Below are 24,487 nucleotides of genomic sequence, written 5' to 3' on the forward strand. Positions count from 1 at the left end.
GCCACGCCTCCTGCGCCACACCGCCCGCCCCGCCTGGTGAGACGGCGCGTGCCTCAGCTGTTTCCGGCGTGCTGGGCGCGGCGCAGGCGCCGTAGCGTGGCCCGGCCCGGCCCGGCCCGGCTGGCGGCCCCGCGCCGCTGCCGTTGTCGCTACCGCCGCTCTCCTGCCCGCTCCGCCGGGGCGGCACCGCGCGGGCCGCGGCCCCAGCGGTCGGCCCCGCTCCCGAGGGCGGTAGGCCCTGCCTGGCGCTCGGCGGCGGCCTGGGGAGCGCGGGGAGGCGGGAGCCGTTGCCCAGCAGGTACCCGCCTCCGCCGGGGTGGGCCGCGTCGCCCCGGGGGGTGTCGGTGAGCGCGTGCCAGGCACGCGGGACTCGCGTGCGTGACGCAGGGGTGGGTGTGGGTGCGTGACGTGCGGCGGGGGCGGCGGCCGGGGCCGCTCCGGGACTCGGTGCTTGTTTACGTGGCCGCTCTCGAAATCGTTTCTGCGAAGTGGCGCAAGGCGGGCAGAGCCCGCGCCCCCCGGTGCCTATATAGCCCCGGCCGCGGCGGCGGGCAGCAGGAGCGCTGGCGGGGCGGGCGCGGCGCCGGCAGCTGCCGAGGAACCTGTAAGTAAGGCGGCTGCTGCCCGCGGCGGTGCCGCCGCTGCTCCCTTGGCGTGCGCCTGCGGCCGTGTGTGCCTGGCTGACCTCTGGCGCTGTGGCAGGAGCCAGGGGAGCCCGAGCTTGCTGCTTAGGCGAGTAATGGGTTTGCTCCTGCGGTTTCAGCAGGAGCTTGTATAGCCGTGTGAAACTCTGATCCACCCCAGAAACATCTGTCTTTGTAGAGTAAGGGCTATATACAGCCTTTTGCTCTTTAAGTTAGGAACGTTTTGTTGAATTTGTGGCTTTATGCTGAAGTTTGCCCAAAGAATTGGTGTGCTTCCTCCTCTGGGAGGAATTCTGCAAAGGAATGGTGATACATAATGACAGTTTCATTTGAAATTTGGTCTCTGTACGAGTTTCTCTTCATTGGAAAGACCAACAGGCAGTTTTCTGTATGTCACTAAATACTTTCAGCAAAGTATTTGTTGTGGAGTGTTGCTCAACATGAACTTAAACTGGCCTTTAAGGAAGACTGTGTTGAAATAGAACTGTTGGGATAACACTACCATACGTCCTCAGCGGCAGATATCCCTGTAAGATCATTTGATTTGATTGTCTTTACTGAAAGAATAAGCGGCCTGCTTTAAGCAACATTGTGGGTTTAGTTTAACTGGGTTTAGGGTTTCATTTTTGCTTTCTTTTTTCTTTTTCAGATAGCACGGTGATAGGAGACTTATTTATTGAGAAATATTTTCTGGAATGAAGTAGACAAGCAACATAGAAAAGGTTTAATTATTTGTAAGTAATGACAGTTCACTTCTCTTTAGACACCTGTTTGTTCTTTGTGATTAACCCAAAAAGTCTTTGGTGGAAGCAAAGAAACAAATACCTGTATTTGTATAGACCTAAAGTCTGCTGGAGGATAAATCATGCCATTCACCTGAGAGTTTTTCATACAAGCAAGCCTCAGTGTAAATGGGCCAGAAGCAGAACATTTTGGTATAACAAATACATTTACAGCCATGACCTTTTATACTACAGAGTTTCTAAACTTTTAACTTCTTCTTCCAAAGGACTTACAAAAGTGACCAATCGCATGTCACGAATTAAGAATACTATAGAATCTGTTTCAAAGGCAGTGTCTGGCACTCACAGTGAACTGGTTTCACGGATAGCTCGATTAAAGTCACACTCAGGTACTCTGGGAAAAGCAAATAAAAGTAATGCAGATGCAAATAACATCAGTGCAAATCTGGAAAATGATAAACAAGTCACAGATGCCAGAACTCAGGAGGATTGCAACAGAGGCCCAGCTGCAAAGATACCCAGTTGTGCAAATGAAGACTCAGAGTCTGTGTTAGGAAGTTCAAGTGGCACTTACCAAGATACTTCGGAAGATTCAGTGTCTACTAAAACACACCTTTTTCATATAAGCTACTTTTCTACAAATTTTGGAGAGACTTACAACTTCATAGCTGATCATATCAACTGGTACTTCAATAATAATTTTGTTATGGATCAAGAGAAAAAAAGGAATGCTTTATTACAGGAGTCTAAAAGCAAAGAGAGGAATAATCTTAATTCATCAGAAAATCCTGTAATAAGTGAAGAAAAGACAGTGGATTCAGCAGCTGCTTTAGCTCCTGAGGCAGAGACTCTGGGTGCTGAAAAGACAAATACCACTCTTCCAATTTCCACTAAAAAAAGTATTGTAGACTTCCTTTCCTATCCCAGTAACAGTGTACAAGCTTTTGTAGACAGTTACATTGGTGGGTTGGTTCCCAAGTTAAGATCCGATACAAAAGTTGTTTCACAAGAAAAGAGTAAACAGCCAGAACAAGAAGTATCTGAGAAGGATGAAGAGGACAAAGCAAAGGAAGCTAAGACTGCAGAAGAGAAGGAAAAGCATCTGTCTCTTCAGAGAGAAAAGGCAAGTCTTTGTTTAATGTTATTTCTTTATATTTGATTTCAATGTCAATTTTATACAAGTGTATATATATACATGCATGTGTATATACCTATATGTAAACATATATATTTGTATACATTAAATATACACTTACATAAGTATATACCTATGTACGTACTTACTTACATATAAGTACATATGTTCTTATATAAGTATGTGTGTACACTGCTGTGGTTTAGCCTTGAACAGCAACAGCAGCTCACTCACTCCTGCTCTGTGGGGTGGGGGAGAGAATCAGAAGAGTAGAAGTGGGAAAACTCGTGGGTTGAGGTAAAGACAGTTTAATAGGTAAGCAAGAGCTGCACACGCAAGCAAAACAAAACAGGAATTCCTTCACTACTTCCCGTGGGCAGGCAGGTGTTCAGCCATCTTCAGGAAGGCAGGGCTGCATCATGTGTAATGGTTACTTGGAAAGGCAAACATCACAACTCCAAATGTGTCCCCTCTTCCTCCTCCTTCCCCCATCTTTATATGCTGAGCATGATGTCATACAGCATGGAATATCCCTTGGGTCAGTTGGAGCCAGCTGTCCCAGCTGTGTCCCCTCCAAACATCTCGTGCACACCCATTCTACTCGCTGGGGTGTGAGGAGCAGAAAAGGCCCTGACCGCGTAAGCACTGCTCAGTGGTAACAGAAACCCCTGTGTTACCAACACTGTTTTCGGCACAAATCCAAAACATAGCCCCATATACTAGCTACTATGAAGAAAATTAACTCTATCCAGCCCAAACCAGCACATACACATATATAAAATCTATATACTTATATATACACATACTGATGTAAGTTGTATAAGCTTACATATACATACATATGCTTATTTATAAGTATATAGATGTATGTATATAAAAACCTTTATATCATCTTTATATAAGTACATATATTTATGTGTAAATTTATATATACGTGTGCATGTAGTGTGTATATATATATGTTCATATTGTATAGGGAGCGGGTACATAAATATAGATAGATCTAGTTGCTTCTTTTTTGTTGTAGTTACAGTAATCTTACACTTCTTCATGGTCCAAATGCTGTGATTTCAGAATTGCCCTGAAAATACATCTGAGTACGTGCTGATATGTTTGTTTGGTGTATTGTTGCTGTGAGCTGTCCAGTAAACAATCAAAAAGTTGCCTGTTTATGTTTAAGCAATGCTTACTGGGAGCCTGTAGTAGATCTCTAGTACAACATGTTGTCCATTACTTCTGAGAAATCTTAAAATAACAGTTTGGAAATAGTCTTGACAAATACTGCACATTTCTTAGAGTAGTTTAACGTTATTTTTATAACTTTATCTTTTTTTAGATTATTGCAAGAGTGAGTATTGATAACAGGACTCGAGCTTTAGTTCAAGCCCTACGAAGATCCTCTAATAGAAGAGTCTGTATCAGCAGGGTTGAAGAACTCACCTATCATCTTCTAGAATTTCCAGAGAGCAGAGGAGTTGCAATTAAGGTGCAAATAGTCTTCATGTTTAGACAAAAAATAAATATGACAGATAAGTGACGTAAAATAACATAAAACTTTCTTTTCTGGTTTTGTGGAATAGTAATATTTTCTATTTGTGGAGATTACAATGTGAATGTCTCTTTATAGCTGTTTTTTTAGCTAGTTCAAGCAGGTTCACATGCAAACTATCAGTAGTCTAGCTAAAGGCTTTTCAGATTGCAGTGTTTAATTTAGAAGCATACAGCATTGTCATGTGGATAGGTAATATAGCTTAGTGTAGTGATAGGTGAAGGTTGTACACTCTGTACTCTGTTGCAATTGACCAGATAGGAATGTACAGTACAGTTGATCTGCATACACACAACAGTTTTTATGCTTGTTTGCATGCTTCCTGTGAAGAGAGGTGATATGAGTGTAGTATTCCCGTCACGTAAGTTCATGTTATCTAGTCCTACTCATTCTCTTACCTGCAGTGAGAGGATGAGAGGCGGGTAGTAGACTGTTCTAGTAATACTAGGCAAATCACAGTATTTGTCAGTCTCATGTCTTTTTCCACAAGATGTGAGAGGTGTGTGATGTGAATTGTGGAATTTCTGGAAAACTAATCTTTGGGAATAGAGTGCAGGCCAGGTGAACCATCTGGGCAGGGTACAGGTTGGGCATCCACATGAATAGATGTGAATTACTTTATTATGAAAGAGTACATTCACTGCTCTGGTTTTGGTTGTTATACTTTATATATTTGTGATAATAATTGTATGCTTAAAAATTACTCAGTGTGAGGAAAATTTTTAATTTTTGTTTTGATGTTGGTGTAATTAGAAGGCATTTTCTGTTTTGAAACAGTGTTATATTTTCTCAACAAAATCTGGGCTTTTAGCTATAATTTTTGTGCTCCATACTTGACTTTATATTTGGCCAATGTGACATGAAAGTAAATAAAACTAAACTGCTGGTAAATACAACTTTTCTAGCTATTAAAAAAATTACATTTCACTTTGATTAATTCTGATAGGGATTTACTTTAGCAATGAGGTGTGTACAACATAATATTGGAGTCCTTTCCCTTGTTAGAGAGATGAGTAAATACAGATGTAAAGATGTTTACCTCCAAGTTTAAGATATTGCTTTTATAATTAAATGCCAAATTAGTAAATTTAAGCATGGATTCTTTTGGTATAAACATATATAGTTAGAATGAAATATCTTTGTATTTATCAATAGGAAAAATTAATCCCATGCCTACTGCGACTGAGACAGGCAAACGATGAAAGTCTTCAGGCTGCTGTTAGAGAGACTTTAGCTATAATTGGATATACAGACCCTGTGAAAGGCTGGGGAATTCGAGTCCTTGCTATTGATGGAGGAGGTACAAGGTAAAACCTCTGTGTTTTTTATATACTTGTAGCTTTTTTCATACTGTAACTGGAAAGAAACTTTCAGTTTCTCTTTGATAAGTTTGTGCCCAAAGATGCAATGTACAATTTACAGTTCTGTTCCATTTGACTTATTCAAGTGATGGGTATTATTTTTGAATGCATTTGTGCTTAAATTTCCATGCATTAGTAGCCCTATGACACTGAAATTGCCTGTTAGCTACACACTTAGTGCTTGGATTGGCTCACTCTTCTTTGGAAGTAAATTAAATGGTTGTTTGAGTTAGTCTGCTCCCAAGTCTGATCTTAGAAATACAAAATTGGTGTGAAATGCTAGAAGTAGTTTATGATTGTGTTGTCTTGTACTTTTCTGGAGGGTGATCTGCCTTAGCAGAGCTGGTGTCATGACAGAATGAACAGGCTAGTGGTGAAAGCTATTCTATCCATGCTGTTGATTTATATTTCTTCTACAACTAACACTTTTTTCCCTTGAATTTATGCGCCCCATGTCCTTAGTAATGTGTGCTGTAGTTCTGCATGAATTTATGCACCTACCATAATTTTTGAAGAATAGTGGTAGAGGCCTGTTCATTAAATATGAAGTCTGATGTTTAATAAAAGCTGTGTTTTCAGGCCTATTTGAAGTCTTGTTGCCAAATATTTACTGATTAATGAATCTTTATTGGTAGAAAGTGAAGTCATTGCAGAAATACAATTTCACGAGCTCTTTGTTTCCTCAGAGTATTTTTTTACTTGCATCAAAGTCGGTTGTCTTCAATAAGGAGTGAGCCTATGTCACAACTTCAACATTTGTGTTTGCAAAAGTTCATGGTAAACCGTGAAGATTTTACAAAGTAGAAGGAAGGATGCTTCACATATGACAGCATGATGCCTGTATGCATAAATGAAGTGTGTTAATTTTTCTGTTAGATTTCTAGGGGGGTGTGTGACATTATAAGACACCTTATCTTTAGAAAGTGTTGTCTGCATCTATAATGCTAAATGAAATTAGTCCAGAGAGTGAGCCTGAATACTGACTACTGGCTGTTGTGCCACTTAATTGATGATGTTCAGCAAGTTATAGTTATGAACTGGGTTGACTACTGCTCTTCAGCACAAGGCAGGACAGATTTGGGAGCAGCATGTAGGAGGTGCCATTCTCAGCAGAACATGTTGGCAAGATGGTGCTCCTTTCGCTATACACAGTTCTTCAGCTACAGCCCAGCAGAAATAGCACCTCTCTCTGCTTGCCAGATGTTCTGTTTCATGTTGTAGAAGCGTAAGTCTGATGGTCTGGAATGCATCTGACTATTTCAGACACACTGAATTGAAGCAAAAAAAATTACAGACAGAAAAATCCTGTGCCCCAAGGGACATTATATAAGACCAAACTTTAAGTGCTGTGTGGTGTGGATGCAGCTAAAATCTGTCCTGAGTCTGCATCCACAGAAGATGTTCATTCCTGAGCCTTTGCTACAAAACAATATGGCTGTAGCGGTTGCATGCTACTTTTGGTATGCCTGAGTATGTAATTTATATTTAGTATTCACCATTCCCTTATAATTGTTTTCTGCTACCCTTTTATTCCCTGAAACATTCAGGATTCTTGTAGTTAGAGTGAGTTATAATTAAGCAAAGGTGGACTTAATTAGAGCTATGTAAGATAAAACTACCATTGTATGTGAAGGGGATTTTTTTGTTTCAGGGGTTTAGTTGCACTTCAGACTCTGCGGAAACTAGAAGAACTAACTGGCAAGCCGGTTCATCAGCTTTTTGACTACATTTGTGGTGTAAGCACAGGTAATTGTTGATACAAGTTGGAGTTTTGCTATCAATATAGTAAAAGAACATCTGAGAATAAATGTAGATTTTGCGGAACTTGCTGATTTCTGAGTGTAAGCTGGGAATGCAGAGGTGTGATTTTTAAAGTTGTTTTTTTTCTGAATAAGAACTTTGGGTGATTCATGATATACCTGTAACTTCAAACTGATTTGTCAGGTTTTTAAGTGAATGTGAAACCTTCATTTTGCACACACATACAAACATCTTAAAATCTGTTTATGGGCCTTTACAGACAACTAAGGTAATGGCTCTCAGGGACTGATCCTGGGCCAGTAGTGTTTCCTGTGTTTATTAATGACCTGCACAGCAGGACAGAGTATGTCTGTAGCAAAATCTTGGATGATCTAAATTAGAGGAAGTAGTCAGTACAGTGATGCCCTCTGTTTGGATTGGCCTGTACAGGCTGGACAAATGGCTGGACAGGAACCACCTAAAGTTCAGTAAAGCCAGGAACAAAGCCCTCCACTTGAGATGAGCTGACTGGCTAGAAACCAGCTTTGCAGAAAAAAGACCTGGTCTTGTTAGAACAAGTTGAGTATGAATCATCAGTGTAGCCTTGCAACAAGGAAAGCCGACCACATACTGGCTTCTGTGCACAAGAACATATCCGACAGAGACATTGACTCTGTTTGGCCCCTGCATACCAGGGTTTGGGCTCCTCAGTAAATCCTTAATCTGTTGGGTACATTGTACATACTGAGTCTGAGAGAGGGCCAGGGGGCCAGGGAACTGGAGATCATGACATATAGGGAGAGTGCAAAAACTGGGTTTATTCAGCCTTGAGAGGAGAAGATCAAGGGGAGGCCTTACTGTGTTTCAGCTAATGGGAAAATACCGAGAAGGTGGAGCTAGATTCTTCTTGAAGGTGCACAATCATAGGAGAAAAGCCAACAGACAAGTTGGAATATGGGAAGTTACAATTAGGTGTAAGGAATCATATTTTCCTTGCAAGGATGGTTGGACGCTGCAAGGAGTTGCCTGCACAGGCTGTGGAATGTTCATCCCTAGAAACATGCAAAATTCGGTGGAACAATGCCTGAATAACCTGTTTGAACTGAAGGTTCCAACTGAACCTGTTTGAACTGAAGGTTGGACTAGGTGACCTTTAGAAGTCCCTCCCACTCTTAATTACTCTTGTGACTCCTTGATAAGTTACGCCTCCCTAGGAAGTGAGAAACTCAGAAGCATAAGGTTCTTTTTAAAAGACAGTCCTCTCTTTCAGAAATTATGCTAGACAGTAGCAGCATAATGCTGATTTCTAACATAAGAGTTATGCAGCTGTTCAATAGCTCAATTTCCTTTAGAAACCCACATTCTTCACTTTTTTATGCCCTATGCTTATCTTCCATACAGTTTAATTGAGAAATAACGTTAAATGCAGATCACCATGAGAAGCTATAATGTGTGTGTTTCCAGAGATTTGCTTAATAGGTCCAAAATAGAGAAGAGGAGAATATTTAGGTCTACTAGACAGAATTTGTTTATAGGCATGATTTATATAGTTCCTTGCTTTAAATTTTTAATAGTCTTCGAAAAAAATCCCATGTTAGTTAATTTTGCAGTACATGGTTGTTTCTTTGGAAGGTAGTTTCACTACAAAACACTTCTCTAATGTCTCCTTCAATCATAATAAAGACATATTATCTTTGATGGAGAGGGCTGCTGTTCTTAATTTAATTCCACTATTCTGATAAGAACTAATTTTATTCTTAATTCTTCACCAGATTTGGGGGTTTGTAACCGTTCATAAGTACTTAACATGTTCTTTTAAGCTTTGCTTACACTACCAGGTTTTTGTCTGCAGTAGTCCAGCTTGCAGTAGTAAGTGACAAGACATGGATGGGAGAGGTTATACTTACCTGTCGGCACGTGCTAGCGGTGTGCCATTACCGTTTGTGTCAGTGGTTCTTATGCCAATAGGTTTTGCAGAAGCTTGCAGTTGGATGACTTGTGGTTTACAAAAGTGATGTATTAAATGGGAGGAAGGGTGCCTCTTGTGCAGGTTTGGGGTTTTTTCTGCTCTGCTTTTCATCTCTCAGTATCATTTAGCTGTTTTGCCTTTTGAGGTTTAGAAATAACCAGTTTGCTGTGAATTAGCATCAGAGTCCACCTTTGTAATTTAGCTTCCCTGTACTTCTTTCCACTGGTTGTCACAGGGTGTAAATGCAGGCAGTCCCAGAGAAAGATCACTGTGATGATGCAGTGATGGGCCCTGCATACTTAGGTCACTTGCTTATTGCTGAGATTTGTATCTGGGTATGGAAGTACCAGAAAATCTGCAAGCACATGCAACACGGTGATGACTACTGAACTTTTTTTATCAGGAATTAAGTTGATGTAAATTCTTTACTGTCTGTTCCGTGCAAAAATCCAAAGATGAAAAAAAGGCAGTTGAGAGGAGGAAGTGCCATTGCCCCATGAGCTGAGCTGCTAGGAATTCTGTGAGGGTGATTATCACTGTTTTCTAGAGTATGACATGCTTTCGTAGATGTGCAGAGCTCTTAACCCATTGAGGACAACTTATCTGCAGATATGCTGTGAATGTGGCTTGTATGTTCTTTTCACTGCTACTGCAGTCTCCCAGTGTATTAAAGATGTTAAAGATACTAATAGTGATGCACTTAAAATTCAGTCACAGGGAGCAGTTAGTAACATCAAGAGTACGTGAACAGGCAAAGTGCATACTCTACAACATTTTCAAATGTGGTGGTCTCCTCCAAGAATTATAAAAATACAGCTTGGTTTTTTTACCTGAGTTTCTATATTGAGCTAATAGTTAGTGGCATTCAGATGCATCATATGAGGAATTCAATCATTGTCATACTGGTATCAAAGGTTCTCTAAGCATATTGTTTTCTAGTGCATTTTATTACATCCGAATTGTACTGGTATCTTTGATCATCAGTTTTGGATGTATGTGAAGTTTGCATAAAGACTTTACATAAGGATATTCTCCCAAAATACTCCTCCCAAGCTGTTAAAAACAGCATAGGGCTAGTGCCCCAGTGTATTCTTGCAGCCTTCAGCCATTTGCAGATGAGAAGCCTCCTTAAACAAAGCTGGCATCTGTCTGTTGACATTTTGTTTTGTTTTGTTTTAACCCATGTTGTCTTTCCGGTTCTGAAATGCATTTTGAAAATATTCCTGATAGAAGAAAAGTTTTTTCAGGAGAACTCATGAATAAGTCAAGTCATGGTATCATATTGCTGGGAGCATCATCTCATTTCCCAAGGGGAAGGATCAGCTGTGTGTATTTCACTATTGGCAATTTCCTAAGAATCATGTCAGACTTCTTCAGAAAGTCTGTGCTAGTGCTCCAGTGTCTACATTTTGGGGGAAAAAAAATCCAAATCACTAATGGGGATCTTCTGTTGGAGTTCAAATTTGTTTGCTCTTGTCCTGACTACTCAGGAACATGGATAACTGAATCTTACTTTTTTTTGCAGCAGCAGCAGCCTTCTGTTCTTTTAAAGGCTTTTGTCATAGCATATTTACTCAGACTTTCCTTACAGACCGATTTTCTTCACCTGTGATTGTTTTTGAGGGACTTTTGAAAAAAAGAAAAACTACACATTTGGTCCACATCTTTTTTGAAGAATGTCATTCGGGTCCAGATACAGCACTTCAGTTGAAGTCTTACTAGTACTGAATAAAGAAGGAATACTTCTGTCTTTCAAGTTACATTCTTGACTGTACTGTGTCTTGTTAGGCAGCTGTATCCCTGTGCTCTTCAAGATAGGCTCCTTAGCCTCCTAGGTTTTATTGAGGGTTTTTTTTTTCCTCTTGTTGTTGGGCATCAAGGGCGAGATGGTGGTGGGAGTGTAGGTGTCTGTGATACAGAGCAGGATGTAATGGAAGCATCAGAAACTTTTTTTCACTAGGCCATCTAGCAAGAGCCTGCACTGTATCTTGGATTTTGACCTTACTCCCCTGTGGGGGTCGGTTACCAACCGGCAGGTTTCAGCAGAGCCCTTTAAATGTGTACCTTGACTCTGGTATTATCTACTGCCATGTGTGCTGATGCAGACTCCAGGTTTTGGTGCTGTTTCTTATGAGGTGAAGTGAAAATGAATTTGCATTTGGTATGAATTTTGACTCTTTGTCTTTGAAACTGTTCACCAAAATAGCAAATGCATTATATTGTAGAATTGGTGCTGGAGAGTTACAAGAAAAAGAAGAAAGAAGGTAGAAGAAGATTTGCATGACTCAGGAAAATGGTGTTTCTCTGCTGGTAGATGTTTATGTTGAATACAGGCATTTGGTGATTTGGCAATCAAGTAAGGGTCTCTTGATGAAGGTTTTTGTCAGGTAGGCCCAGGTTATATCAAGCATGTGTGCTGCATTTCAAAAAATTGAGACCATCAGTCCACTGACACTCAGCTGTCGTGGTAAGTTTATGAGAGCAAAAGAAGCTTGGAAGTAACTTTTCCTTTAAGCCACCTGTAACTTTCTTTATGTAGTTCTTTCTGCATATGTGTTTTATTCTTAATCTATTATAAGAATTTACTCCTGTTCAAATGTATTTTCTTTTCCAAATTGGAAAAATAATGCGTTTTAATTATTCCTAATGCTTTGTTACATGTCCTCACAGTATTACACAGTTGGATTTCAAGTTTGTATATGTCCCTTTCAGTTTAGTATATCTAAGAATTGTAGCGATGCATTAATTGTGTTTTTCCACAGTCCATTTTGTGGTATTCTGCAACCGTGCTTTTTGGATTTTGTTCCTTCAAGGGTAGGTCATAATTTTTTTAGGCACACACTAGATGGCAGTGTGTATGAATAACTAATTGTAAATGGTTGCAACCAAATGTATTCTAAACTACTCAAAGCTCCCTTCTTTTTACAGAATTTTCCTAGAATTTTTCTTTACTGACTCAGTTTGCCAGATAGCAAGTAATGCTCCAAATATATTTTTAATACCGCAGCATAGATTCTTCTTACTAATTTCTCTTTCCAAATAAAGCAATGGATTCATTTTGCCTTCTGCCATATATTTGTTTGCAGGGATGAAATCTGCATAATGAGATAATGCCATTTTTCAACTTCTAGTTTTGTCTTTGAAAGTAGATTTCTCCTGTCTTGTTTATGTCCTTTTAAGGCATAGTTTGTGATCTCTGAACAGGAATTTAGTGATATAACTATCATTTGATCTTCCCTTTTCAAGATAGATATTCTGCTAACCTATGAACTACATTAAATGGGAATCTATAATCTTACTCTGGGCTATGTTTTACAATTCAAAATATTTCTTTTTCAGGAGCGATACTAGCTTTTATGTTGGGGTTGTTCCATATCCCTCTGGATGACTGTGAGGAACTGTATCGCAAGTTAGGATCAGATGTTTTTAAGCAGAATGTCATTGTTGGAACAGTCAAAATGGGTTGGAGCCATGCCTTCTATGACAGTGATATATGGGAAAAAATGCTCAAGTAAGTAACAAATGATCAGGTGAAAAGTAATTAGTACGTCTGAGAGCCTTTGGGTTTGTATTGTTTCACTGGTAAGCAAATTCTTAAAACTAGAAAGGATTAGCATATGCTCTTATTCTTTTTGAAATAGCCATTTTCATATTTACCAAAACGTTGAAAGCCCTTAATGTAATGATACCTGTTTCTGGGGAATAAAGTAAGCTTTAATGCATGATTTCTGATTATAATCCTGTATGCTTGCCAGCTCTGCTTGATCTGACTCATTGTAGATCTACAAATTGGACTTAGCCACCTGGTGCGCCTTTTTTCTTATATGAAACATGGTGAGAGCTGAAATAGTGTGCTGTAGTAGGGGGGGTTAATTTTAGCTGCTATATTGAGGAGTTTTGTCCATTGCCCCTTTCTTTGAAAAGGGAAATGAGCTGTAAGGATTGCAATGAAAAATTGTTCGCTGTGTCAAGAGTTCCAAATGAAATGGTATTTTTTCATAGATCTGCATACAAACACATATAATGGATATTCAGGAAAATTCATTGAAAGGAATTATGATATTACAGTTTTATTACTTAGTTTTATTCATCTTTATTTGTATTGATAGTTCCATTCTTTATAGTTTTTAGCAAATGAATGTCATAGTGCCAGATTTTGGGAAACTGCTACCGAAAGAACTGAAACAACCTTCTCTGAGAACAAATGAAAAATACTAAAAAATTTATTTGGATAGGTAATGACATGTTCCTTTGGCAACATGATTAATGTGTTTTATGAGATTGGAAGAGTTTTTTCTAGAGATTATAGCGGAAATACTTGTGCTGGTTGAGTTTTAAGCATCTCACTACTTTACTGAAGTGGAGAGAGGCTTCCAAGCACCACTTCTCTGTGCTCTCATATATATTTAGGAATAAATGTGTTTAAAAAATTAATATAATTATTTTTTTTTTTCTCAGATATTTGAGTTCCTCTTTTTTTAGAAAAGGGATTTTTCTCTGCTTTTCTTCTTTTCCTGCCCAACTAAAAGAGTTTATGTGAAAATCAGAATTGCCTCATGTGAAAGTATTTTAAATGCCTTTAATTAAAATGCTATTTTTTTTGCAGCCACATGTAACACATGAGGGAGGTAAAGCACTCTGCTCCTGTGCAATGGACAGAATGCAGGCAGTTACTTTATTATTCACAAAAAAAATAAATAATTCATTTTAGTGGACAACAAATTACTTTTTCTTGACCTAATTCTGCATTGTTGAAGGGAGGTGCTATGCCTACAGAACATTTTACTGAAAAAGCAGGGATTCCTGCAGGCTTCCTTGAGAGGTAGCCTAGAACAAAGGGAACTGAAAGGTTATACAGCATTTCTGTATGGCAATAGGAAGGTGAAGTCTCTGACTTTCAGTCATTGCATGGGAAAGCTGCTTTGTTTTGGTTTCAGTTTAAAAGCTTTACTTATTCTGGGTGGCTTTTTGTTGTTTAAATGGCAGTAGACTTGTCAGCCTTGCTTGAAATAGTTTATCTGTGTGTGAGATATAGGCATGCAACATACATTTAGCCCTACCATGATATTGAAAGTATTCTTGCTGAAAATAATTAAGCTAATTTTGCATGCATTCATAAGGCATATTATAAATTCAATTTCAGAAAATGACAGCTTATTTTAACTAACTTTTTATTCTGAGTGCTGTAGGGAATTGATTTTTGTGTCTTATGTATATGTTTATTTTAACTATTCTTGTGTATTCCCTGAATTGCAATTTGAGGACTGGTTTTAATCAGTTTTATTACTTTGTGCAGAAAATTATACTTACTCTACATCAGTCATGTTATATTGATTTGCAGTTGTAAGAAGAATGTGGCTTATAGTTCCAAGTTTTACTGGGAATTTGTAATCTTGAGAAGCAGTCAAGCACTGTATAGAGGGCAGGATAAAAGCAACGTGTTCCCTGTTGGTAGGAAAATGGATAATGCATGTGTTTGAGCTTACAAATAACAAAACTTCAAACCAGTATTGTTACACAAATTGAAGTATAAACTGAGACCGCTCTCCAGTGACTAGACGCGCAACATTCTATACCAGTTAGTCGCTCCAGACAAAAAGAAGAAGGGCAGACAAGTTAAAGCCATAATTTGAGATAGTAAGGGATCTTAAGAATTACCATTCTTATCCCTTCTTCAAGGACTAGGGACTATTCAATAAAATCAAAATCATGAGACACTTCTTTTAACACAGTATGTGAATGAATGGTGAAATTAATTGTGTTGTGACTTCAATAAAGAAAATAATTGAACAATGAGGCTTGACAAAGACATTCATATAATATGCAATTACAGTATTACTGCAAGAAACAAAATTTAAATAAATTTGGAGCTGATACTAAACTTTTCTCTTTACACCTTAATGTCTAAAGTTGCATAGTTGTTTAAGGGATTTTGTGTACCTACTCTAAAGCATCAGTTCCTGGCCTTCATGAGAAACAGCATGTGGGAAAATTATTTGTCAATTCCTATAATTAAGTAGTAGATCTTGCTTGTGCAGTTTTTTACCTTTTGTGTTCAGGGTTTGGGAAAAAATATCTAATACAGATACTTAGGATGAAGTAGGTGACAGTGATGCAAATCAGTACCTGCCTGTCATATCTCGCCTCTGTCAATCTCATCTTATTTCTGTATATTCCTACTTCATGGTTCTGTGTGCCTTCGTCTCCTTCTGTGATCAGCTGTTGAGTGCAGATGGCAATCTTCCCCTTCTAGCTGGTGACTCTGAGACTGGAATTAATACATTTATTGGAAAAAATAAAGTAAAACAGCATTATTGATGTAAAAGCTGTGTCAGCAGCAGTCTTCAATCATAGGACCAGAAGCTGTTGTCTTCCCTCTCAAGGACATGTACACAGGCTTCCTTCAAGCACAGATACCCACTAGTGGAACAGTAAATTGTCCTACTTCCAAATACAGTTTGCTGTCTGCATTGAGGACTACAGCTATTGTAGCATTTAAAGCTTCTTTTATCTTCTGACCTGACTAGATTAAGGTGTTGTTTTTAACAGTGAGAGCGCTACTACCTACTGTCAACAGTAGTGTCAGCTATAGATGGATGATCTGCTAACAGCACCACATGGAATCACCTTACTTAAGTGTGACAATACTGAAAACAGTTTTTGCAGAATAAGGTAGATGTGTTTGTGTGGTCTATGCTCAAGGGAAGGAAGAAAATTATCTTTACTGTAAGCTAATTGAAGTTGAAATAGATGCCAGTATGAGATTATTGGCTAATAACGCTGATGTCTTTCAGTCTGCTGCATTAGGCAGGAGAGCTACCTTCTAGTTGGCAATTAGAATACTGACCCTAATGCCGATGTGATGATAAATTAGTGTTGACCACTCATGTGATTTCACTGTCAGATTTATAAAAATGTATGTGTATGAAAAGATTCCACTTCAGAAAGGGGTGTTAAATGCATATTGAATTATTGTTATGGAAGATTACATGTAGATGTTTTAACTTTCTTCTGAATCATGTAGAATGGCATCTTCCTTTCCTTAGCTTTTGTTTTCATAACAGTTCATTATAGTAATTTTCTTTACTATAAAACCACTTAACAAAGTGTTGATTCTTTTGATTCTTAAATGTTGGAAAGTACTCCATTTTCTTGTCACAAGGTAGTTGAGTAATCCTGATGATTTGTGGTTAAGTATGTGGTGAAGTGAATGAATCCAAACCTCACTTTTCAGACTTATTTGCAACAGCCTAGAAGCTTTGAAATATTGATCCATTGAAGTCAACTGTAGAAATCTGGTTATTAAAGTGAATTCCAAGGATTGTTTCTATTAAATGCCAGGTTCTCAGAAGTAAGGATGATAAAAATATATGTCTTTTTCTGAATGCTATACTATGGAGTATTCTCAATTTTTTTTACCCTTCTTTGTAGAGAAAAAATGGGCTCAAATCTTATGATTGAAACTGCAAGAAATTCCAAATGTCCAAAGGTAAGTACCGTTTTGTAAGGTAAACACTGTTGTGTATTCTACAAGCAATTTTAAGAGTTCTGAGTAAGAGTACTATCCCTGGAAGGATATTGGTTATACAGCATGAGTATTGATTAGCTCTCCAAGCTTCCGTGAGATAACCTGTGCTTTTAAAGGATAAAAATTTATTAGGTTATAAAACTTTTGCAGCAATTTCTCCTATTTTTAATGTAATACTTTAACTTAGAATATTTCAGAGATATTAAAAAGCTTATTAGCAGAGAAATACTAGGTCAACTTCTTGAAGTTGTGCAAAGTTTGCTTTTTCGTATAAGAGAATTCTAGTATCTGGAGATCCTAGTATCTGGAGCATTGTGTCAGCGATGGTCAGAGTTACTGTGTAGTGACAGAACAGGGTTTCTTCTTACTTTTATCTGGATTACCAGGTTTTCTCCAGTCACATTCATAGGCCCCAAGATCTCTGCTTTTCCTGTGTGATATAAAGGGCACCAATTAATTGGAGGGGTGTTACGTACAGCAGCAGCACGTGAGTGAAAAATGAGAAAGCATGGGTATTTTATTTTTGGTGAAAAATAGGGTGTGAAGAAAGAAGAGAAATATAATAGCATGTATTTCAAAACAATCTGTAATTAACAGGTGTTTTGGTGTCGTAGTACTATATTCCATGCTTTACTGTTAAATGGAAGATATTCACATTTTTCTAAACATAGAAACACAAGCTTGACTGACTGCATTCCCAGTCCATATCTAAAACAAGGACATGAAAAGGCTGGAGTGGTATGCTGCTTTCTGAGAGAGAAGCTATCCTATGCTGACTTGAAAGTTATCTTTGAACTGGGATCTTTGGCTTCCTTCCATGTTCTTCAGTAATAAAATGTGAATATAAATAGAGTTGAAACTAGCTATTCCCAGTAATGGCTTTGTAGCACTGGCAGTGGTGGCACTCTTTACAAGGCACAGCAAAATCAAAATAAAATGTGCAGTTTTATGCTGTGCTGCTGTCAAATTCATGGCAAGATGGATTTTTCCAGAAGATGCTCAGCGCTTTACAGTTTAGACTGTATCATGAAGTAGGAAGTGTATATGAGTATTACCAAAAACTAATTCAAGCATTGGTTTGATAAGTTTTCTATTAAGTTTTCCAGGTTTTTTTTCTTACTGCTTCTAGTAGTATTTAAAAACAAACCTTCCTTTTGACAAAAAGAGGAAACTTCCTTCATGAAATGGTGGAGTAAAATCATGCACGTGTGTTGCTTCTGCATTGTCATGTAGAAATTTTACTTTTGTTTTCTGTAAGGATAGACTTCCTGTGAATTAAATGGTGTATCTTATGTAGCTGAAGAATTGAAATGAATACAGTGCTATCACAGCGTCAGCTGCTAGTGGTGTTAGTAATGTTTCACAAAAACACTCTACTCTGTAAAATAGTAAATGAAATAGACTTGGACACCCATTTGGCTGCTGAAGAGTATTGTTCTGACGGTGCCAGCCAGGCTGGGTGCATCATCATCAAAAGATCTTGCACATTCTAACACTGGGTTGTAACTATAGGTACTCTCACTTCATGTGATTAAATCTGTAAGATAAAATTTTTTTGCAGTCATACACTTTATTGTATGGAAGTACTGTTTTGGCTTTTCGCTTACATTTACATATGTAATTTTTGTTAATGATGCTTCAGTGTCCTTACAGAAAACCTTGGAAACTTATGTTTGATTCTTTTGGGTTTTAATTTGGGAGAGATTCTCCCTGAAATCCTTTAATTGAGGTTGCAATATTAAGTAATCATTTACTTGGAGAAAGAAACTGATTGACGTTTCCAATATTTGTATTTAATGGCATTGTTGCATTGCTGGTTACAGACTTTTGAGAACAAACTGCTATTCGTAAAGGCAAAACATTTTATCATATACATGACACTAGCTTTTTGTTTAAATATCAGTGGGTAGATATTGGTAGAAACAATATAGACAGTGGAAACAATTTCAGGTTAAAAATAGCATTTTCTGGAACGAGTTTGATGGTTTTTTGGTTTGTTTCTTTTTCTTTCACTTTTTAAAATTTAGCTAGGCGTTAAAAGTAAATAAACAATGAACCAAGTAGGATTTCAGAGACACATTTAATGTATCAATTGAATTTCATATTGCAGAAGCTGTCATTCTCGTGTAACTGTTTTTATCATCATATATAACTCACTAGGTAGCTGCAGTAAGCACCATTGTGAACAGAGGAACACCACTGAAAGCATTTGTTTTTAGAAACTACAATCACCTTCCTGGTGTCAAGTCTCATTATATTGGAGGCTGTCAGTATAAACTGTGGCAGGCCATCAGAGCATCATCTGCTGCACCAGGTTACTTTCAGGAATATGTTTTGGGCAACGATCTTCATCAGGTAAGCTGAAATCTCCTTTAGTAAGTATTTTCCAATATTACACCTGAGAAAAAAGTCTGAATTTCTGAATCAGAACTGAACAAGTACGTTGGTAGAAGAAAGGAAATCTAGGACGAATATGGGTAAGAAGGGAAATTTTTAGCTTGTGTGGCCCTTATAGAACTAGAAGGGGTATAGGCTTAAAAATCTTAGTCTTCTCAGTGCAAACTTAAGCTCTTCTGCTGTTCTTTTCTTCTCTGCCTGGCAGGAAACCTTATATGAGTTGTAAATTGCCTTTGACTTCCTGCTTACAACTGGTATTTCATTGAGCATTATTTCACTAAGCAGATGGTGTGACTGAAAATCTAACAATATTTTAAAGTGTGAAAAAATCTATGTATTTCCGTGTTCCTTTTATTAGTGCATAATTTCAGTTTATGGTCTGCTTTTAATTCTTTCCATTGATAGCATATTAAGCTCTACCCTGGTTCTGAGATAGTAAGAAGAGTAAGAAATGGCAGTAAGATTAAACTCAGGACAACTGCAAAAGAAATTCCCTTGAGGATAAAGCAAGTTCTCCTGTCAACAGTGTATGCTACGTTACTGTATTATAGCTTCTGTTGGTGACCCTGATTAGTAAAGAGCAAAGCAAATTATTTTCTTTAATAGTTTTTTAACCATTGTGTTCTTGTCCTCTAGTTCACCTTAACTGTTTTGCAATTCTCAGAGTTTTAAAAGAACCCTTACAGTACATACTAATTTAAAATTATTAGTATTTCTTTTTAAAAGATCTGGTACAGATCTGTGGCATCAATGACTACAAAAGGTGACTGAACCTGAGACCTGCAACAAAGACAGCATAGGATTCTATCATTTAAATTTAAAGAAAGCATCTATTATACTTCCATGTATTAATTCATATGATGGCATTAGTCTTAACAAAGCAGTAACAGCATGTTTTGGGTAATAAGACGTACCAGGATCACATACAGGATTTCTCATGGTGTCCACTATAAGGCTGTGTAATCTCGTTAGCACTGTAATGTGTGTAAGTAATAGTGAAGTTTAACAGATAAATAAGGAGTATAAATTGAAACAATGAAAAAATCATTAGATGAAGAGATAATAGAGTCATTGATACAGAGAAACAGCTAGAACTTAATCTGGAAAAAGTCAGCATACTTCTGTATTTTGAATTAACATTTATAAGGAGATGGAATAATTATATTTAGTTATGTCAAAGCTCTACAGAAGTTGTGGGGTGAAGGGGAAGGGTTCCCATGGAGGGCAGGATGGTGTTACTACATCAACCAGATTCTGAGAGTTCTTCCGTTTTGTCCTTGTTCGTTTCCCCTTTTTGTTTAGGGTCTTCCCCCCCACCCTGTCTCCCTGGAGTGATACATCTTGTTATCCCCAAAACATTTTAATCAGATTCTACCTGAAATGAGCAAATAAGGTTTGGGGGTTTTATTGAAGCTAAAAATGGAGTGACACATCAGGTATTGCAAGCCTAATCACTGCTTGAAATCCTGAAATGTGTTCATCTTCCATCTGGCCAAGCAAAACTGGAAGGGGAGCTGCTTTAGCCTTTGGAGCTATTCCAAGCTTCTCCTTAACTGCTTGAATGGGTCAGTGTTAAGCAATGTGAAGCACTTTTCTTTCTGTTCTCACCTTTCCACCCCCTCTTTCCTTGAATTGAGAGTACCTCAAAATCTGTCTATGCTTCTGTATGAAGAATATCTAAATAAGCAACATGATTTTTAACTTCTACACGGTGCTTACACAATTACTTAACATAATTTCTGGATTGCCAGACTTGTGTGAAATGCAGTAAGGTGGGTATTTATTTCATCCATATTTAAGTCAAATTTACCAGACTAGAGAATGCATGATTAGTGGTAATAGAGATCAGATCCAGCATTCTCCCACACACAGAACTAGGATGAAGTCTAGTTCATTTTTCCTTACTCCAGGGTCGTTGGACAGAGCCTTTTTATATGATCTTAACCAACACGGTTCCACAAACTTGCCATTCGTTTGCATTTGATGTATTTTAATTACTAGAAAACAAGGACTTAGGATGTGGTTTGCCTTTGTAAGCCATAAAAAACAAACATGTTTTCAGTACTAAAAGTATTTATTCTAGTAGAACTAGATGTTAAATTTTCTGACTTTAACTTTCATATCATCTGAAAATCTCCCTTCTACCCAGGCATGATATTTAAACACTTCTGAATTCTTCTAGAACCCAAAGTTTGTCACATTTCATGTGTCTCATGCTTTTCTTTCCCCAGATTACACTTTTCTTAGAACATTATTCAGTGGGGGGTTGTGCTTGGTTTTTTAATGGACAGCTGGCTAGCAAGGTGCTGCATGGGAAATGCTACATAACTATCTTCAGGCAGATTTCTGTCTTGGATTATAAATCTACCACTGCACACTTAAGCTACCTTGAATTGCCTTGTTTTAACCATGGGGTAAGAGCCTCCATGCATGCAGCAGACTGTTACCCTTACGTTTTTGGGTGTAATGATACCTCAGTGGAAAATGCAAGGTAATCTGGAGTTTTATCTCTATTAAAATATCCAAGATTAATTGGAAGGAATACATATACATAAATATATTTTTAAATAAATAAAATCCTAAATGCAGTCCTTTTCCTGTTTAAAATATATTTGTGATTATTTTTAAAGTATGTTCACTCTTAGTCCTTAGTTATAACGCATATCGTATATATGAGAGAGAAGATTTTTGTTAAGCATCTTTATTCTAGAAATGTACTGCAATTGTCACGTTAAGTTCCTCAGCCAAGTCATGTATGATACCAATGTTTGTAGTTTATATGGTAGTATTTGCTCTTTTCTGTCACAGCACTTTAAGCCTGTACACTGTCCAACAGGTTGGGCTGGTTTTGAACTACAGAAATAAATGAAACTTAACACTGATGGACATTCTGAATAGTACCATGACTTTTGAAAAGTACATCAGCAAGTACACATTAATTGTAAATAATAATTTATGCCAAAGGCTTAAGTATTGTAGTACAGTGTCAGAAAGAATGGTCTTTTAAGGATTTTTTTTAACCGATTGGAAACTTCTATTAATTAATCAGCATAATCTCTTTTCTCAACATAAACTATGCTAGTTTCTTACTAATTTATATATAATATGCTTTTGCAGTGTTGATATTTCTAAATATTTCAAAAAATAGAGATGGTGAAAATGTGAAAATGTAGCATGTCTGAAAATTCCAAATAGTGTAAATAATGAGATTTCTTTCCTGGCTTTGAAGTTTGGGACTCTAAAGGTTTATATATAGAGACCAGGTTTTGTATTAGCTTATCTGTTAGGTATACATTGAAATCTGAATGAAAAGCACTCTGGCAATTGATCTGACTTAGGACTCTTCAATGTGTGAAAATACTTATTTTAATAATAGAAATTCAGTGGATTTTTTTTTTGTCAGCCTGCATATTCTTGTATTACATTATCTAGCTTTTTTTGAAACTGGAGTCCCTTTGCAAACCATATAAAGTACTTGAATGAGAGTTATGCATAGAGTTCAGAATAATTCATAAAGATTTTATGTATGACTCTAGATGTATATGCTGGAATCATGCCTGAACTGTAGCTGTTTGCTTTAACACTCACTTTTCCATAATCTATATATTTACATATGCATGTGTATTTGTGTGCGTGCCCCTTCTCTGGGAACATTCCAGTCTGATTTCCTGTGCTAGTCACTGTAAATGTTCAAGGGGATTATAAAGTGTGTTCATTTTTTAAATAAGGTAATAAATTATTTTTACAGTTCTTCTGATGTAATTGTTTAGAAAACAGTTTCTAGGTGCCTCAACATTTATTCTCATTTGTGCTGCAGATAAGCTGATGCCAGGCTTGTTAGATTTCTGCAAAAAGTAAGCAGTTCAAAACCAAACAGCAATATTTACATTCAGGTCAATCGTGCCATGCTATCTGGTTCCACTCTGTTAAGTAGGAAAAAACAGTGCAGCTGTTAGTAGATGGGGGGGAAGGGGGGAGGATTAATATTCTTTGTGGTTCAAAAGAGGAACACATTAACATTCAAAAGGATTTAATCCCTGTAACATGCTTCTCCAGGAACTGTGTGAGTCAAGAGAGAAGAAGTCATGATGTTACAATATAGAAGCTGTATAGCCACGTCTGCTTTTTTATTTTAAAATCTATTTATGAAGCACAGGGGGCTCTTAACCTCTCCCCAGTCTTGTTACAACCAGTGACTCCACACACACATACACTTCCTGTGGTGGGGTAGTGTTTCTTGCATATATGCCTCTTCTTTTTTTTTCCTTTTTTTTTTTTTTTTTTTTTCTCACCCTGTAGCGTGAAAAGCGTTTGGGATATTCAATAATGTTGCTTCAGCAGACAGTACAGTATGCTGAGAAAATTACCAATTAATTAAAAGAGCAATTTAAGATTTAACAAAACCATTTTGCAGACTTTTACTAGGTTTTACAGCAAAACCTAAGTTTTTCCCGCAGGATTAATTAAAAGGGGCAGCAGGGATTGTCTGTGGGTGGTGGCTGTGGTGGTGAGTTTAACAGAGCCATTGTTTTTTCTCAAAGTATAGTCAATTCAATACAAAGGACTTGATCACCTTTTTCTTGATAGCTTCCCATGATTTCATGTCTGCATTACAGTTCCATTTATGAAAATGCTGGTGTTGACTTCACAGTAGTGTTCAAATAATCCTCTCTTCTTTGAGCAAGATCAGATAGCAAAGCAATTACATTGGCAGTTAATCTATTGGTGGAGTTTTAATAGTGCAGGTGTAACAGGATGAATGGTGAAAGTGCAACCTTGAAATAAAATGATGTAACAAAATTTACAAGCCTCACCTTCATTTAAAAAGGTAATATACAGTTTATTTACATTTTTCAAATTTTTCCCTTCCTTTTATGAGGCAATAAATCTGTAAAGCCGTTTTATCTTTGCAGCTTGTTACAGGAGAGTCCTTCAAAAGTGATTCGCTTAGTGGATCCTACCCTAATTGGTTTTACATGGTAGCTTTTAAAATTAGATTCAAGAGTGCTTCCCAGGCTCTAAGAAGACATAGAATATAGGTCACATTGAAGTTCTTTTCATTCTTAGGATATGCCATGGTGATCAGTATACACTAGAGCTTATACAGACTGCGGTTTAATAGGTGTATCTTGTTCTCACAATGATAGAAACAAATATTTCTTTGTTTCTCAGTCTGCTTGTTGCCATACACATTTTCCTACAGCCTTCAAGGCGGTGTTGCCTACTGTTTAAGGAAGAGAGAATTTACTGGAATGTGTTGACTGCATGGATACATGCGTTTCTTTCTCTCTTTGCTTTGTAATTTTCAGGTTTTTTTCAAAAAAACCAAATCTCATACCCCAGAGATCTGTGATATTTATTTTTTTGCTTAGACTTCTGAGTCCATATATTTTTAGTGACACTGTTTACCAGCTAATACTC

The 24,487-nt window shown here is 37.7% G+C and overlaps 1 protein-coding gene across 10 annotated transcripts in view; it reads left to right on the forward strand.

Moving 5' to 3' along the window:
- The first annotated feature begins 38 nt into the window (after window positions 1-38).
- Window positions 39-24,487, forward strand: part of PNPLA8 (patatin like domain 8, phospholipase A2) — a 42,462-nt gene continuing 18,013 nt past the window's right edge. For 2 of the 10 annotated variants that reach the window (XM_080392126.1, XM_080392127.1), the window contains exons 1-8: window positions 39-298; window positions 1,294-2,510; window positions 3,859-4,008; window positions 5,227-5,378; window positions 7,084-7,178; window positions 12,481-12,652; window positions 16,573-16,630; window positions 18,830-19,024. In XM_080392126.1, coding sequence (XP_080248252.1) covers window positions 1,386-2,510; window positions 3,859-4,008; window positions 5,227-5,378; window positions 7,084-7,178; window positions 12,481-12,652; window positions 16,573-16,630; window positions 18,830-19,024 — 1,947 coding nt within the window. In that variant the 5' untranslated portion in view covers window positions 39-298; window positions 1,294-1,385. The other 8 variants (XR_013928910.1, XM_080392120.1, XM_080392124.1 and 5 more) reach the window with 7 other exon arrangements.

The sequence above is a fragment of the Falco punctatus genome (genome assembly GCF_963210335.1).
Source record: "Falco punctatus genome assembly, chromosome: 6".
Classification (NCBI taxonomy): Eukaryota; Metazoa; Chordata; class Aves; order Falconiformes; family Falconidae; genus Falco; species Falco punctatus.